The following is a 15348-nucleotide window of genomic DNA, read 5'->3' as shown; positions in this document are numbered from 1 at the left end:
TTAGATATACAAAATATTTTGGTAAACAGAAGCAATTCTGAGCAATTGTTAAAACCATATTTTCATAAATTGAAAAACTTAGTGTCCGTGCCATAGATGGGAAGCATATAGGTCCTTCAATAACTAGACTTTTTGATCATGAACACTATCTTTTCCCTACCTTACTCTGTAATTTATTTAACTCGTTCAAAATGTATGTATTGCGTGCTTCTATGTGAGAGTGATTAGGTTACAACAGCAAACAGGTAATCATGGCTCAGTGGATAAAGAATCTGCCTGCAATGCAGGAGACACAGGAGATGCAAGTTCAATCCCTGTGTGGGGAAGATCCCCTGGAGGAGGGCATGGCAACCCACTCCAGTATTCTGGCCTGGAGAATCTCCCATGGAGAAAATCCCATGGACTCAGGAGCGTGGCAGACTACAGCCCAAAGGGCTGCAAAGAATGGGATATGACTGAGTGGGCTAAGCATGCACAATCATGCAATTACAGTAGCACAAACAGCTTTGTCAAAAACAGGGAGTGCTGTGGGAATTCAAAGGTTAAACAATGAAGACAAATTGGCAAGTGGGAAAGACTTTTAGGCTGAAACCTAAAAGAGAAATAGGAGCTCACCAAAGGAAAGACAGAAGGAGGTAAGAAAGAATGTTCCATGAAGAGGAAATATTATGACCAAAGACCAAGAGGCAAAAGAAAGCAAAGCATGTTGGAGGGGCTACAAGCCAGTGACACTAGGACCTAGTATAAGAACACTGAGCTATCAGATTCATCAATAGAAAATCACTGACTGTAGTAAACAGAATGGCCAGTAAAGAGGCTAAACCAGGAGACCTGGCAAGCGGCTGACTGGGCAATCCAGTGATAGTTACCCAAGCTAGGGTGGTATGGCAGTCTTTGGTGTTTACACCCAGTATTTCCCGCTCCCCTCTTATTCAGCACACGACAGTGGTGGGGTATGGCCCTGTGATGAGGTCTGGTCAAAGAGCTGTGAGAGGAAGTGACATGTGCCACCTCCAAGTGCTAGTCTCTCAGTTGTGTCCAACTCTTTGTGACCCCATGGACTGTAGCCCACCAGGCTCCTCTGTCCATGGGATTCTCCAGGCAAGAATACTGGAGTGGTTGCCATTCCCTTCTCCAGGGGATTTTCCAGACCCAGGGATCGAACCAGGTCTCCTGCATTGCAGGTGGATTCTTTATCATCTGAGCCACCAGGGAAGTACAAACCAGAGCATTTACCTGCCAGGCAAGATTTTCCAGAGTTCTCTTTCCCTCAGTCACTGAAACCAACAAATTTGAAGTATCACCTACTATGTCAGCTTGGATCCTTGAGGGACTATAATGAATTAAGACCCCTGTCAACACATGACAAACATGTGATATGAAACAGAAACAAACCTTCGCTGTTTAAAGCCACTGAGATTTTGGAGCAAAGATATTCTTGCTCAGACGCTCAGTCGTGTCCAACTCTGCAACCCCATGGACTGTAGCCCGCCAGGCTCCTCTGTCTATGAGATCCTCCAGGCAGGAATACTGGAGTGGGTTGTCATTTCCTTTTCCAAAAGATATTCTTAAGTACATAAAAGAGACTAGTTCTAAGAGTAGATTTCTGCTAATGCTTAAAAGTTTCTAAAATTTTCATGCATGTGTGTTCAGTCAGTCATTTGTGTCCGACTCTTTGCGACCCCATGGACTGTAGCCTGCCCAGTTCCTCTGTCCATGGAATTTTCCAGTTAAGAATACTGAAGTAGGTTGCCATTTCCTTTTCCAAGTAATCTTCCCAACTCAGGGATCAAACTCAAATCTCTTACGTCTCCTGCATTGCAGGCTGATTCTTTACCACCGAGCCCCTTTTGGGAAGCCCAAAATTTTCTTTACTATTAATTAACTCAATATGAATTTCATTAAGGGACTTCTGACAGTCCAGTGGTTAAGACTCCATGCTCCCTATGCAGGGGCCACAGGCGGGATCCCTGGGAGGAACAAGACAGCCAAAAAATTAAACTTAGGAAAAAGAATTTTGATTTAACTAAAAGGAGAGATAATCAAACCTAATGTATGTGCTAGTAAGAATGATAAACCTTCTTTGATAGATTGGCTCTGCTTTAACATTAGTTAGTAAAACAGTCGGAAAACCACATAACAAGATGACATCAGTAAAGATTACTACTGCTACACTTTGAAGTAGGTAAATAATTTCTGCTGTGAACTAAGTTATACTGATCTAGATCTCTAAAAAATAATATATTAAGAGTAAATTAAACCCAAAATAAGGGAAAAAATTATGAAGTAGAAATAAATAAAATTTTTAAAAACCAGAAAAAGAGAAAAAGCAATGAAACCAAGAGTTAGTTTTTTTTATTAAAAAAAGATCAACAAAATTGACATACCTTTAAGCAAGACTAACCAAAACAAATAAACAACAACAAAATTCCTAAAATAAGAAACTAAAGTGGGGAGGGACAGCACTACTGATCATACAGAAATCAAAAGATTGTAAGAGAACAGTCTGAAAAACTTTGGACAATGTAGATGATGAAATGGACAAACTCCTAAGACAGACAGAGTACCAAAATTAACTCAAGAAGAAACAGAAAATGTGAACCGATCTATAGGAAAAAATTTCTATGAAGAGTATCCCACAGAGGAAAGTTCAGGCCCAAAGGCTTTCCGTGTGAATTTTATCAAATATTTAAGAAGAAATTTTTATCAAACCTTTCCAGAGAACAAAGGAAAAGGGAATACCTCACAAATCATTTTATGGCCAGAAATACCCCAACAGGCACAAAAAAACTACAGACCGTATCATATCCCTCATGAATAGAGATACAGAAATCCTGCACAAAACATCAACAAAGTGAATCCCACAACAAATAAAAAGGATTATACAACACAACCAAGTAGGATTTATTCCAAGAATATAAGGTTGGTTTAACATTTAAAAGTCAATTAACATAGTGAAGTGAAGTGAAGTGAAGTCACTCAGTCGTGTCCGACTCTTTGCGACCCCATGGACTGTAGCCTACTAGGATCCTCCGTCCATGCGATTTTCCAGGCAAGAGTACTGGAGTGGGTCGCCATTTCCTTCTCCAGGGGATCTTCCCAACCCAGGGATCAAACCCGGGTCTCCCGCATTGTAGGTGGACGCTTTACTGTCTGAGCCACCAGGGAAGTCCCAATTAACATAATATCCACATTAATAAAGAAAAAGAACAAACATGATGTCAGCCATGACACATTTATGTTAAAAGTTCTCAACAAACTAAACAGAAATAGAGGGGAACTCCCTGCAGCTAACAACATCATATTACAACATGAAAGACTGAATGCTTTCCCCCTAAGGTTAGGAACAAGGCAAAGATATTCACACTTACTACTATTAGTAGCCAATACTGACAAGAAAAAGAAATAAAAGGCATTCAAACTGGTAAGTTGAAGTGAAACTTCCTATTCACAAATGACATAATCTTACACTGCTTGTGCTCAGTCACTAAGCCGCACTGACTGTGCGACCCTGTGGACTGTAGCCCACCAGGCTCCTCCGTCCATGGGATTTCCCAGGTAAGAATACTGGAGTGGGTTGCCATTTCCTTCTGCAAAGGATCTTCCTGACCTGGGGATTGATCCTGGTCCCCGGGTTGGCAGGTGGGTTCTTTACTACTGGACCACCAGGGAAGCAAGCCCCAATCTTAGATAATCCTTAAAACTTCACACAAAAAAAACTAGAAATAATGAGTTCATCAAAGTTGCAGAGTTCAAGATCAATGTACAAAAATTTAGTGTACTTTTAATAGTAGCAATTAACAATCCAAATACAAAATTAAGAAAATAATTTCATTCACAATATCAAAAAAAATTTTAGAATTTAATAAAGCAAGACTTACACATTAAAAACTACAAAGCATTGATGAAAGAAATAAGAAACCTAAATAAATGCAAAGACAGCCATATTAACTGGCTGCAAGACTTACTATTGTTAAGATAACAATTCTCAACGCAATCTCCATCAAAATCACAGGTGACTCTCTCACAAATGAAAACAAGCTGATCCTAAAATTTACATGGAAATACAAAGGATCCAGGAGAAACCTAACAACCTTGAAAAAGACAACAGGACTGAAGGACTTATACCTCCCAAATCTAAAATGTTACCAGAATGCTACAGCTATCAAGAGACTGTGGTACTGGCATCAGTTCAGTTCAGTCGCTCAGTCGTGTCCAATTCTTTGCGATCCCATGGACTGCAGCACGCCAGGCCTCCCTGTCCATCACCAACTCCCGGAGCTTACTCAAACTCACGTCCACTGAGTCGGTGATGCCATCCAATCATCTCATCCTGTCGTCCCCTTCTCCTCCTGCCTTCGATATTTCCCAGCATCAGGGTCTTTTCAAATGAGTCAGTTCTTCACATCAGGTGGCCAAAATATTAAAGTTTCAGCTTCAACATCAGTTCTTCCAATGAATATTTAGGACTGATTTCCTTTAGGATGGACTGGCTGGATCTCCTCACAGTCCAAGGGACTCTCAAGAGTCTTCTCCAACACCACGGTTCAAAAGCATCCATTCTTCTGCGCTCAGCTTTGTTTATGGTCCAACTCTCACATCCATACATGACCACAGGAAAAACCATAGCTTTGACTAGATGGACCTTTGTTGGCAAAGTAATGTCTCTGCTTTTTAATATGCTGTCTAGGTTGGTCATAACTTTTCTTCTAAGGAGCAAGCGTCTTTTAATTTCATGGCTGCAGTCGCCATCTGCACTGATTTTGGAGCCCAAAAAAACTTAAGTCTGTCACTGTTTCCCCATCTATTTGCCATGAAGTGATGGGACCAGATGCCATGATCTTAGTTTTCTAAATGTTGAGTTTTAAGCCAACTTTTTCACTCTGCTTTTTCAATTTCATCAGGAGGCTCCTTAGTTCTTCTTCACTTTCTGCCATAAGGGTGGTATCATCTGCATAGCTGAGGTTATTGATATTTCTCCCAGCAATCTTGATTCCAGCTTGTGCTTCATCCAGCCCAGTGTTTTTCATGACGTACTCTGCATACAAGTTAAATAAACAGGGGACAATATACAGCCTTGAAGTACTCCTTTCCCTATTTGGAACCAGTCTGTTGTTCCATGTCCAGTTCTAACTGTTGCTTCTTGACCTGCATACAGGTTTCTCAGGAGGCAGGTCAGGTGGTCTGGCATTCCCATCTCTTTCAGAATTTTCCACAGTTTGTTGTGATCCACACAAAGGCTTTGATGTAGTCAATAAAGCAGAAATAGATGTTTTTCTGGAACTCTCTTGCTTTTTCTATGATCCAGCAGATGTTGGCAATTTGACCTCTGGTTCCTCTGCCTTTTCTAAAACTAGCTTGAACATCTTGAAGTTCACGGTTCACATACTGCTGAAGCCTGGCTTGGAGAATTTTTACCATTACTTTACTTGCGTGTGAGATGAGTGCAACTGTGCGGTAGTTTGAGCATTCTTTGGCACTGGAATGAAAACTGACCTTTTCCAGTCCTGTGGCCACTGCTGAGTTTTCCAAATTTGCTGGTATATTGAGTGTAGCACTTTCACAGCATCATCTTTTAGGATTTAAAATAGCTCAACTGGAATTCCATCATCTGCACTAGCTTTGTTCATAGTGATGCTTCCTAAGGCCCACTTGACTTCCCATTCCAGGATGTCTGGCTCCAGGTGAGTGATCACACCATTGTGATTATCTGGGTCGTGAATATCTTTTTTGAATAATTCTTCTGTGTATTCTTGCCACCTCTTCTTAAAATCTTCTGCTTCTGTTACATCCATACCATTTCTGTCCTTTATTGTGCCCATCTTTCCATGAGGCTAGACATATAAGTCAATGCAAACTAATTGAGATTCCAGAAACAAAAAAAAAAAACTCATTTGTAGTCAACTGATATTCAACAAGGATGCCAATGCAAGTCAAAAGTGAAAAGAAAGTGGTTCCCCACCGTTCAAGAAATTGCACAGTGACAACTGAATAACCACACACAAAAAGATGAATTTAGACTCTTACATTAAAACCACACATTAAGAAATCAACTCAATGGATCACAGGCCAAATATGAGAGCTAAAACTAGCAGAAGGAAACACAGGAGTAAATATTTTTATGAGCTTAGGTTAGGCAAAGATTTCTTAAATATGACACCAGAAACACATGTAAGGGAATTCCACAAGGTGGTCCGGTGGTTAGAACTCCACACTTTCATTGCCAAGGCCTGGATTCAATCACTGGTCAGGCAACTAAGATCTCGCAAGCCATAGCATGCCCCTCTACCTGCCTCCAGAAAAACAACAACTTTTACAAATCAATAGGAAGACAACTCAATTTTTTCATATAAGCAAAAACAATCTGAATATACATTTCCTCAAAAGACACATGAATAATCAATAGCACATGAAATTTTATTCATATTAAAGCCACAATGATATCACTTCACACCCACTAGAAAGGTTATAATCAAAATGGCAAGGATGAGAAAAAAAATAGAATCCTCATGCATTGATGGTGAAATGTAATATGGTACAGCCATTCTGGTAGTTTCTTAAAAAAGTTAAACATAAATTTACCACCTAACCCAGAAATTCCACTCAGATCTTTTTCCAAGAGGAAATAAACACACACCCATACAAAGACTTGTACATGTATGTTCCCAGCAGCACTGTTCATAATAGCCAAAAAGTAGAAATAATCCAAATGTCCATTAACAGGAAAAGGATAAGCCAGTTGTGGTATATCCATTTAGTGAAATACTCTTCAACAATAAAAATGCATTGAAATGCTGATATATGGGATGACATGGATGGACACTGAATAAAGTATCAGCAAACTGAATCACACAATAAAGGATTATACACCATGACCAAGAAGGATTTATTCCAAGAATGAAAGGTTGGCTTAACATCTGAAAATCAATTAATATTAATACCATATTAATTAACTGGAGTAGGTTGCCATTTAATTAATTGGAGTAAGAAATGGCAACCCACTTCAGTATTCTTGCCTGGAAAATTCCATGAACAGAGGAGCCTGATGGGCTACAGTTCACAGGGTCACAAAGCCTGAGCACAACACAGCACACAGCACTGTACTAACAAAGAACAGGAACAACATTATCACCTCATTCGATGCCAGGAAAAAGAAGCCACATACTGAAGAACATATTCTGTACAACTTCATTTACATGTAATGTCCAGAAAAGGCAGAGACAGAAAGCATATTATTAGTTATGAGGGGCTGAGGTGGGAACAACGAGTGACTACCAACTGGCACAAGGAATCTTTTGAAAGTGATGGAAATGTTCAAAAATTCAATGCAGTAACAGCTGCACAACACTGTAAACTTACTAAAAATCTTTGAATTATACACTTAAAATGAGTGAACTATCAGGTACGTAATTTAACCTCAATGAAGGTGTTTTTAAAGATAATAACCTAAACTCTAACTACAAAACAAGTATTAACATCTTAAGAGCAAAAATAAATCCTACTGAGCCCTGGTGGCTCAGAGGGTAAAGCGTCTTCCTGCCATGTGAGAGACCGGGTTCGATCCCCGGGTCTGGAAGTTCGCCTGGAGAAGGAAATGGCAACCCACTCTAGTACTCTTGCCTGGAAAATTCCATGGACGGAGGAGCCTGGTAAGCTACAGTCCGTGGGATTGCAAAGAGTCCCACTGAGCAACTTCACTTCAAGAGCAAAAAAACTCATCATTCCAGCCCTTACACTTAACAAACTTAAGAATCAATACGAATGTTGAACTAAAAAATGAACTTACCATGACTAAGTGGTTCCCTGAAAAATAAAAACTAAACAGTTAATTCTACTAACCAGAATTTTGTTTAGAGCTCGATGATCCTCCATGTTCTAGCTTTGCTTTTTTCTTCTTTGATGATGATGCCTCAGAAGACACAGAACGTTTTTCTACTACAGGAGTGGAAAGAGCTCGTTTTTTGAACAGCTCCCGTTCTCTCAAAAGGCTTGGATCCATAATGCTGTAAAGGTAAAAATAAGTTTTTAATACAGATTCAAGTCACTCAAATCTATATGCCAAATCCACAGGTCTCAACAAAAGTTACTTCCCAAACAAAATTGCCTTTTATTACTATTTCTCTAGGACTTGTATTCATTCACTTACTCATTCACTAAAAAAAAAAAAATCTTTAATTCGTGCCTGTTATGTGCCAAGCACTGCCCTAGGCACTAGTAAAGAAAAACAGGATTATTCTCTAAAGCCCCAGAACTTACGCTGTCCAAGATGACCGCCACTGGCCGAAGTGCCAATTGAGCACCTTAAGTGGGGACAAAGTTGAGATGTACTCTAAGTGTAAAATACACACCAGATTTAAAAAGACTCAATACAGGGACTTCCCTGATACTCCAGTGGTTAAGACTGCACTGACAATGCAGGAAACACAGGTTCAGTCCCTGGTTAGGGAACAAAGATCCCTGAATGGCATGAGGTGCAGCCAAAAAACTAAAAAGGCTCAATATAGAGAAAAAACGTTTTAAATTACTGAAATATTTTAAATGGACTATGTGATAACTAGAGATTAATATAACATTTTGGATATACTGGGTTAAGTAAAATATTAATTTGCCCTATTTTTTCTTTTTTATTAAATTATGGCCACTAGAAAATTTTAAATTACATGCGTGGCTGACACTCACAGCTCACACAGTATTCCTAATGGACAATGATGCTTTAGAAGCACTGGGCGGAAATTAGGAGACAGATTTAGGCTCACTGCAAAAAAAGAACCATCAGAATTTGTTGTTAATTAAAAGGCATATTTTCAAACTGGTGGACTCTCTATCATAAATAATGAAGAGGTTGGCTTAATATTTGTTAAGAAATATCTACAGAAAACTCCTGATTTGGAGGGAGGTGGGACTAGATAGATCTCTTTGGGTTTTTTTCCGTTTTCAAGTTCAACATTCTGAGCAACTTCAGTACAACCAGAGAAACCGCAGGTTATTCAAGTATTTTAAAACACTCCTCTCTTGTCTGAACTCTCCCTAGAACCCTATGGAGAGTCTCAGAAGTACACAAGATGACTATGTAAATGATTTCTACGCTATTTAGACTAGTGTTCATAAGTTCATAAGCAAAGTCTCAGAGGCAATGAAACGGAGCAGGACCCGATGGTCCTTGCCCCCACCATGTCCTCTGCCTGCCTTTTGTCTGTGGAAAACTTCAAAGTTCAATCAGAGAAATGAGAAATGAACAAAGGAAAACAGTCAAAGGAGACTAAATAATAATAATGTAGTCATTATGCATAGTCAAGGACCTTCACTTCCTTCTCAAGGACTACAGATAATATTCTGAGCCATATCCTGTAAGCTTGTCTTACAGATACTGAAACCCCAGGTGGGAGAAGTTACTACATGATGACCAGACTGTACCCACAATTTCAAGAACTGGCCTCAAAGAAATGCTAACAAATGGACCCTGGAACTGAAGATTAACTGTACCTAAAGCAACCTAGGTGACGCTGGTCAGACCACTGATGACCAATGGGAAGATGACTGTCCGAGCTGACTGTGCTGTTTCTGCACACAGCCCCCTTCTTTTATCTATAAAAGCTCTTGCCCCACCGCCAATGGAGCGGGGCGGAGGCGGGGAGGGGCGGCGCAGTGAATTGGCCTTTGGACAGACATATGCCCTCTCTCCCGGCCTGCTTTATTTCAAATTAAGCAAACTTTCCTTTCCACCAACTTGGCCTGCTTACTGGCTTTTGAGCAGCGACCCCACACACCTTTCTGTGACAGAAAAGAGACTCTTACACTTTGAAAGCTTTTAGGCATGGGGTAGCTCAATAAATATTTTGTAAATGACTAACAGAAGAACATCTTTAAATTGCCCTAGCCTCACTGTTAATAGTTTTACAAGCCCTTATTAAACGTCTTCTGTCTGTGGGGCACCGTACTGCACTGCAACCTTTGGAAAGTTTTGGAAGATAAATCCTTGCCTTCAAGCAGCTTACATTTGAGAACACGAAAGCACTCAGCACCTGGCTTAAAAAGCAATGAATAAATAAAACGTGACTTAGTGTGTTAAAAGTTAAAAATATAAGCACTGAATATCACTCAGTCATGAAAAAGAATGAAATACTGCTATATGCACAATATGGATGGACCTAGAGATTATCACATTAAGCAAAGTCTGAAAGAGAAAGACAAATAGCATATGATTTCATTACTTGTGGAATCTAAAACATGACATGAACACATCTACGAAACAAAAACAGACTCACAATTGTAGAGAACAAGCTTGTGGTTGTCAAGCGAGAAGGGGAGTAGAGGAGGGAAGGGTTGGGAGTTTGGGATTAGCTGATGCAAACTATTATTCAGAATGGATCAACAGGTCCTACTGTACAGTACAGGGAACTATGTCCAATATCCTGTGATAAACCATATTGGAAAAGAATATGACAAAGAGTATATGTTTAACTAAGCCACTATGCTATACAGCAGAAATCAGAAACACTGTAAATTAACTGTACCTCAATAAAATTTTATAAAAGCACTGATAAGAAATAAACTTGTCAAACTTCAGTTAAGAAGAGAAGAATCACTGACCCTGGACCTCGAATCTAAGACCTCCCTAAATTCTGACCCCTAACAGTAATATGACCTAGGGAATCCACTAGACCTCTTTACATTCAATTTCATCATAAGTAAAATGAGGATATTACCAACGCTGTCTACATCTAGCCCAATTGTAAGAATGAGAAAATGTTTGTGAAAGTGATTTTTTAAGTAGTAAAGCTAAACCAATGTGTTATTTCAGAACTATTATTTTGACTTGAATCTGAAAAGAAATAACCCACTGATTATACTCAGGTGAGGAAGGCAGGAGACAGTCTTGGGGGAGGAAAAGAACAAGAAAGGAGAATTCCCAAATGATGTGGTGGGGGGAAGGGAGGGGGGAAACAAGCCTAAAACAAAAAACATCTGCTAATTTCACCTTGTAAAGACAGATTATTAACCCAGGCTTTTATAATCACGATTTTAACAAAGATTTAAATAAAAGCCCTACAGTTTACAAAGACCTGGATGTTTACAGCATTTGATCCTCACAACTCTATGAGATACCAGGTATTTATCCTGTTACACCTGAAGAGGCAGAGTTAAGATCACACAGCTGAAAGTACACAGCCTGGACGCCAGGAGACTGATTCCTAAACCAGGTGCTCCTTATTCCAGACCTAAAACGCTGGTAAAAGCCTCCAAAACAAAAGAGACGTGGGTGGTATGGGTAAAATTCAATGGTCCCTAGAACGTAAGGTTTAATGTCTTTCACCATCACATGCTCTGCCTAACTTTTCCACCTTTTTCTCAGAAGACTACTCCACATTTGCAGAGTTTCACATGTACTGACCTGTGTAGTAAACAGGACACATCAACCTCCTCGTTTTACATTAAAACACACATCACTGCCACAACTCAGTAAGTTCACGTGTTCCCCCACTGAGAAGCCAAAAGTTCAGTGAAAATCTTTTAACTGCAAAGCCCACATTCCTCCCACTTTATCATTTGACTTTATCATTTATCCACTTTATCATTTGATTTCTTTCAACCTTTCTTCTCTTTCCTCTCTTGCTTCATTTGCCTGCCTGAGCCTCGCAGGGGCCAATATTGCTTTCAAGAAACGGCAAGCTAAGAATAAGAAACTGCTTACCCCTGAAAAGACAGAAATGTAGAGGTGGAAGGGAAAAAAGTACCGCAGCGACTTGTTTTGGAAAATGTCTTTAGACTTTGCAGAAAACTATTATAACTCAACGTTAGGAATCATTCCAAACTAGGTTTCCAAGAGGGAGCTGGAAAAAAAAAAAAAAAAAATCCGTGAAGGAGCACCTAAATCACAGACTTTACTTGGCTGGGCGCCGCGGTTCCCCGAACTCCACACACCTGATCCGTGCGGCTACAGCTAACGTTAAGTTTGGGGGCTCAGGAGAGGCACGACCAGCTCTCCAATTCCAATTTCTCCTCTTTCCAACCCAAAACTTTGCTCACTGAACCTCCGGCCTCAGAAAGCTCCCGAGAGGCTGTAACCGGGTTAAGCTTTCGAGCAGGGAACCGCAGCCCCGCCTTCCCGCGGGATGGGAGGCCGCGTGCCCCCGGGGATGGGAGGAGGCCCCGAAGAACAACAGGCTGGTGCTCCGCGCCCCAAACCCGGCGTCCGCAGCTCCTACCTGAGCCAGGAGGGCCGCCCCACGCGCCCCGCCGCCGCCTCCCAGCGCCTCCGCCTGGACCAGCCGCCCAGGCCCGCGTGGTCGCCGCTTCGGGCTCGTTGTCAGCGCCTCCGCCGCCCGGCACGCATGCCCAGCGCTGTCCCGCCAGCTCGGGGGTCTCCGCACTGGCGGCGGCTACTGAGGCGGCAGCTCTTCCCACAGCTCCGCCCGCCACTTCCTGATCGAGCGGCTGGGAGCTCAGTCCCGGTAGGCACCGCGGCGCCTCGGCAGCCGAGAACGCGCATGCGTCATCCCGTGCTCCGCCCAGGTATCGCGGGAGGGAAATCTACCAACTTGGGCGTCCCGATCTCCATGACAACGGGAGGATGCTTGGGGGCGGGACGTAACTAAGAGTTGAGTCAGTTCAGTTCAGTCCCTCAGTCGTGTCCGACTCTTCGCGACCCGGTGGACTGCAGCACGCCAGGCCTCCCTGTCCATCACCAACTCCCGGAGTTGAGTAGCTGCAGTTAAAATGGTGCGACTTTACGTTAGATGCCATTCACCATCACCTAAAATTCGGAGAACATTGTTCCAGCTCTCTCTCTACACAACTGAGTGAAACAGGAAACCCAGTGAAACTAAATGACTGGCTCAAGACAGCACAGCTAGCAAAGGCAAATTCTGAAGCAAAGTCCGGTTTCTGAACTCCGAACCCTCGTCCCTGTAAACTCTCTTAGAAAAGGATATGGGATTCAGCAGCAGCGTAAAGGGGTAAAAATAAAAATAAAGCGGCAGTGCTCGCTTCGGCAGCACATATACTAAAATTGGAACGATACAGAGAACATTAGCATGGCCCCTGCGCAAGGATGACACGCAAACTCGTGAAGCGTTCCATATTTTTGTCAGTCGGTAAAGATAACCCTGTATGCGAGACATCAAAAAAGACACAGATAAATAGAACAGTATTATGGACTCTATGGGAGAGGGCGAAGGCGGGATGATATGGAAGAATGGCATGGAAGCATGTAAATTATCATATGTGAAACGAATCGCCAGTCCGGGTTCAATGCATGATACAGGGTGCTCAGGGCTGGTGCACCGGGATGACCCGGAAGGATGGGATGGGGAGGGAGGTGGAAGGGGGGTTCTGGAAGGGGAAAACATGTACACCCATGGTGGATTCATGTCAATGTATGGCAAAACAAATAAAAATAAATAAATAAAATAAATAAAGCGGCGAAAAAGACAACTGCCCTTGTCCACAGCCTGCAATGTATTGGAGCGTGTCAAATTGTGCTGCTGGCCTTGCCTCACTCCTGCAGCCTGAAGCGACCGCATAGCCAGTGCTCTACTATTTTATAGCTGTCCTTTACTTAATGCTGGTTACTCCTCAAGTTACTTGTGTTTTGGTTTTCACAACTGGGAAATGGGAATAATAATGGAACTACCATAATCGGTTACTTTCATTGGACTGTTGTGAAGATTGAATGAGATAATACATAAATTTTTAATCAAAACTTAGAAATAAAGCCAAAAGATGATGTGTGAGGTTTTTTTACATTTTTATTTTATTTATTTTGGCTGTGCTGAGGCTTCATTGTGACATGCAGGCTCCTGCTGTAGTTGTGGTGCAAGGGCTTAGCTGCCCAGCAGCATGTGGGATCTTAATTCCCCTACCAGGGATCGAACCCATGGCCCCCTCATTGGAAGGCAACCAGGGAAGTCCCTACAGGGACTTTTTAAATTGATTTCATTCTATAGGATTTTGTGATAAACACACTTGATATTCATTTGACACCCTCAGGAAACATAACTTCATTTGGATAACAATTTATTAGGACTCAAAGGTTTTATAACCCAGGAAAGATTGATGAGGTGTAATGAGGAGGAGCAGTCATACACTGAAAAAAAAATTCCAAAGCTTAAAATTGCATTGTCTTGAGAAACATGAGCCAGTTTTGTATAAATTTATTTTTATTTCATCCCTTCCCCAGTGATTATGTAAGTCCCAATTTACCATGTAAGCCCCAATTTACTCATGGAATCAGTTCTACCATTCTGCTAGCTTCCTTCTTAATGAATGAGAGAATTCCTTTAAATGAACAGTGGCTAGACCTTATATGCTGATAAAACTCTGGCCCACTTGAGAAACCAAGCCACAACCTCTGCAGCAATCAGCTCAGAATGGTCAAGATTTACTCAAAGGCTGCCAGCTTCCCTATTTCAGACATCTTCCTCCAAGTTCCCCTTCCAGCGAATACCAGAAGCATTCCGCACCCCCCCCTCGCTTTTTTTCCCACTATAAAGCTTCCCCTCTCCATGATTGCCTTTGAATCTCTGCTAAATGCAAGAGATGGTGGCTAACTCTCTTGCTTAACATTATAGCAAGGGATGTGGTCTCTGGTCTCATTTGAGTGGTCTTCATTTTTCACTAGTGTTTAATAAAACTTGGATACATACATGTTCCTTACTAATCACTTGAGACAGGATTTTAACAATTAGAGAATCATGCTTTGACAGAACTAGATTTACCAGATGGACAGCACGCAAGGGAGTTAGAAGATAAACTAAGGTACATTAAAATTCTGAAGAGTTTGAGAAATGCCAATTCAAATTAGCCCCAAGCCAAAAATGGTGAGCACTCCACTGACAGAAACGAGGGGAAAGATTTTTTCCAGAGAAGACAAGGAAGCAAATCAAAGAAAGTATTGATTGTTTACAGCTCTTAAGTGGCTGCCTTATTGGGAAATCCTAGTTGGCTGTTGATTAGTTCTTAAGTTTCATTTTTTTTGGATTCCAGTGACTCTGCCTTAGGTTATCATTTCACGTGTAGACTTACCAAGGCTTTGGAGCCACCCAAGTCTATGGCCTCCTTGTTTAAGTACTTGGACAAAATGCTCACAAGCATTCCTTTATTTCAATATTCTGTCTCATTTCAGCCAGTTGGAACACCTGTGTGGTGGTGGTGGTGTTCTAGTTGCTAAGTAGTGCACAACTCTTGTGACCCCATGGACTGTAGCACACCAGGCTCTTCTGTCCATGGGATTTCCCAGGCAAGAATACTGGAATGAACTGCCATTTCCTTCTCCAGGGGATCTTCCTGACCCAGGGATTGAAACCAGGTCTCCTGCATTGAAAGAAGTCTCCTGCATTGCCGGTGGAT

The 15348-nt window shown here is 41.5% G+C and overlaps 1 protein-coding gene and 1 non-coding gene across 5 annotated transcripts in view; one reads left to right on the top strand and one right to left on the bottom strand.

Annotated features, from left to right (window-relative positions):
• GTF2E2 (general transcription factor IIE subunit 2) overlaps nucleotides 1-12425 on the bottom strand; it is an 88247-nt gene extending 75822 nt beyond the window's left edge. The window contains exons 1-3 of one of the 4 annotated variants that reach the window (XM_081523533.1): nucleotides 12207-12425; nucleotides 11693-11831; nucleotides 7836-8003 (exon numbers count right to left, since the gene is read on the bottom strand). In XM_081523533.1, coding sequence (XP_081379659.1) covers nucleotides 7836-7872 — 37 coding nt within the window. In that variant the 5' untranslated portion in view covers nucleotides 7873-8003; nucleotides 11693-11831; nucleotides 12207-12425. The remainder of the gene's footprint in view (nucleotides 1-7835; nucleotides 8004-11692; nucleotides 11832-12206) is intronic. The other 3 variants (XM_081523531.1, XM_081523532.1, XM_081523530.1) reach the window with 3 other exon arrangements.
• A 554-nt stretch (nucleotides 12426-12979) lies between these two features.
• On the top strand, nucleotides 12980-13086 carry LOC145519228 (U6 spliceosomal RNA). The gene has a single exon (XR_014063645.1). It is a non-coding gene; the product is annotated as a U6 spliceosomal RNA (small nuclear RNA).
• Nucleotides 13087-15348: the final 2262 nt, after the last annotated feature.

Source organism: Giraffa tippelskirchi, chromosome 8 (assembly GCF_054371585.1).
Source record: "Giraffa tippelskirchi isolate mGirTip1 chromosome 8, T2T-mGirTip1v1.2.pri, whole genome shotgun sequence".
Classification (NCBI taxonomy): Eukaryota; Metazoa; Chordata; class Mammalia; order Artiodactyla; family Giraffidae; genus Giraffa; species Giraffa tippelskirchi.
The sequence above is the reverse complement of the archived record's forward strand: the minus strand, read 5'-3'. Positions and strand labels throughout refer to the sequence as shown.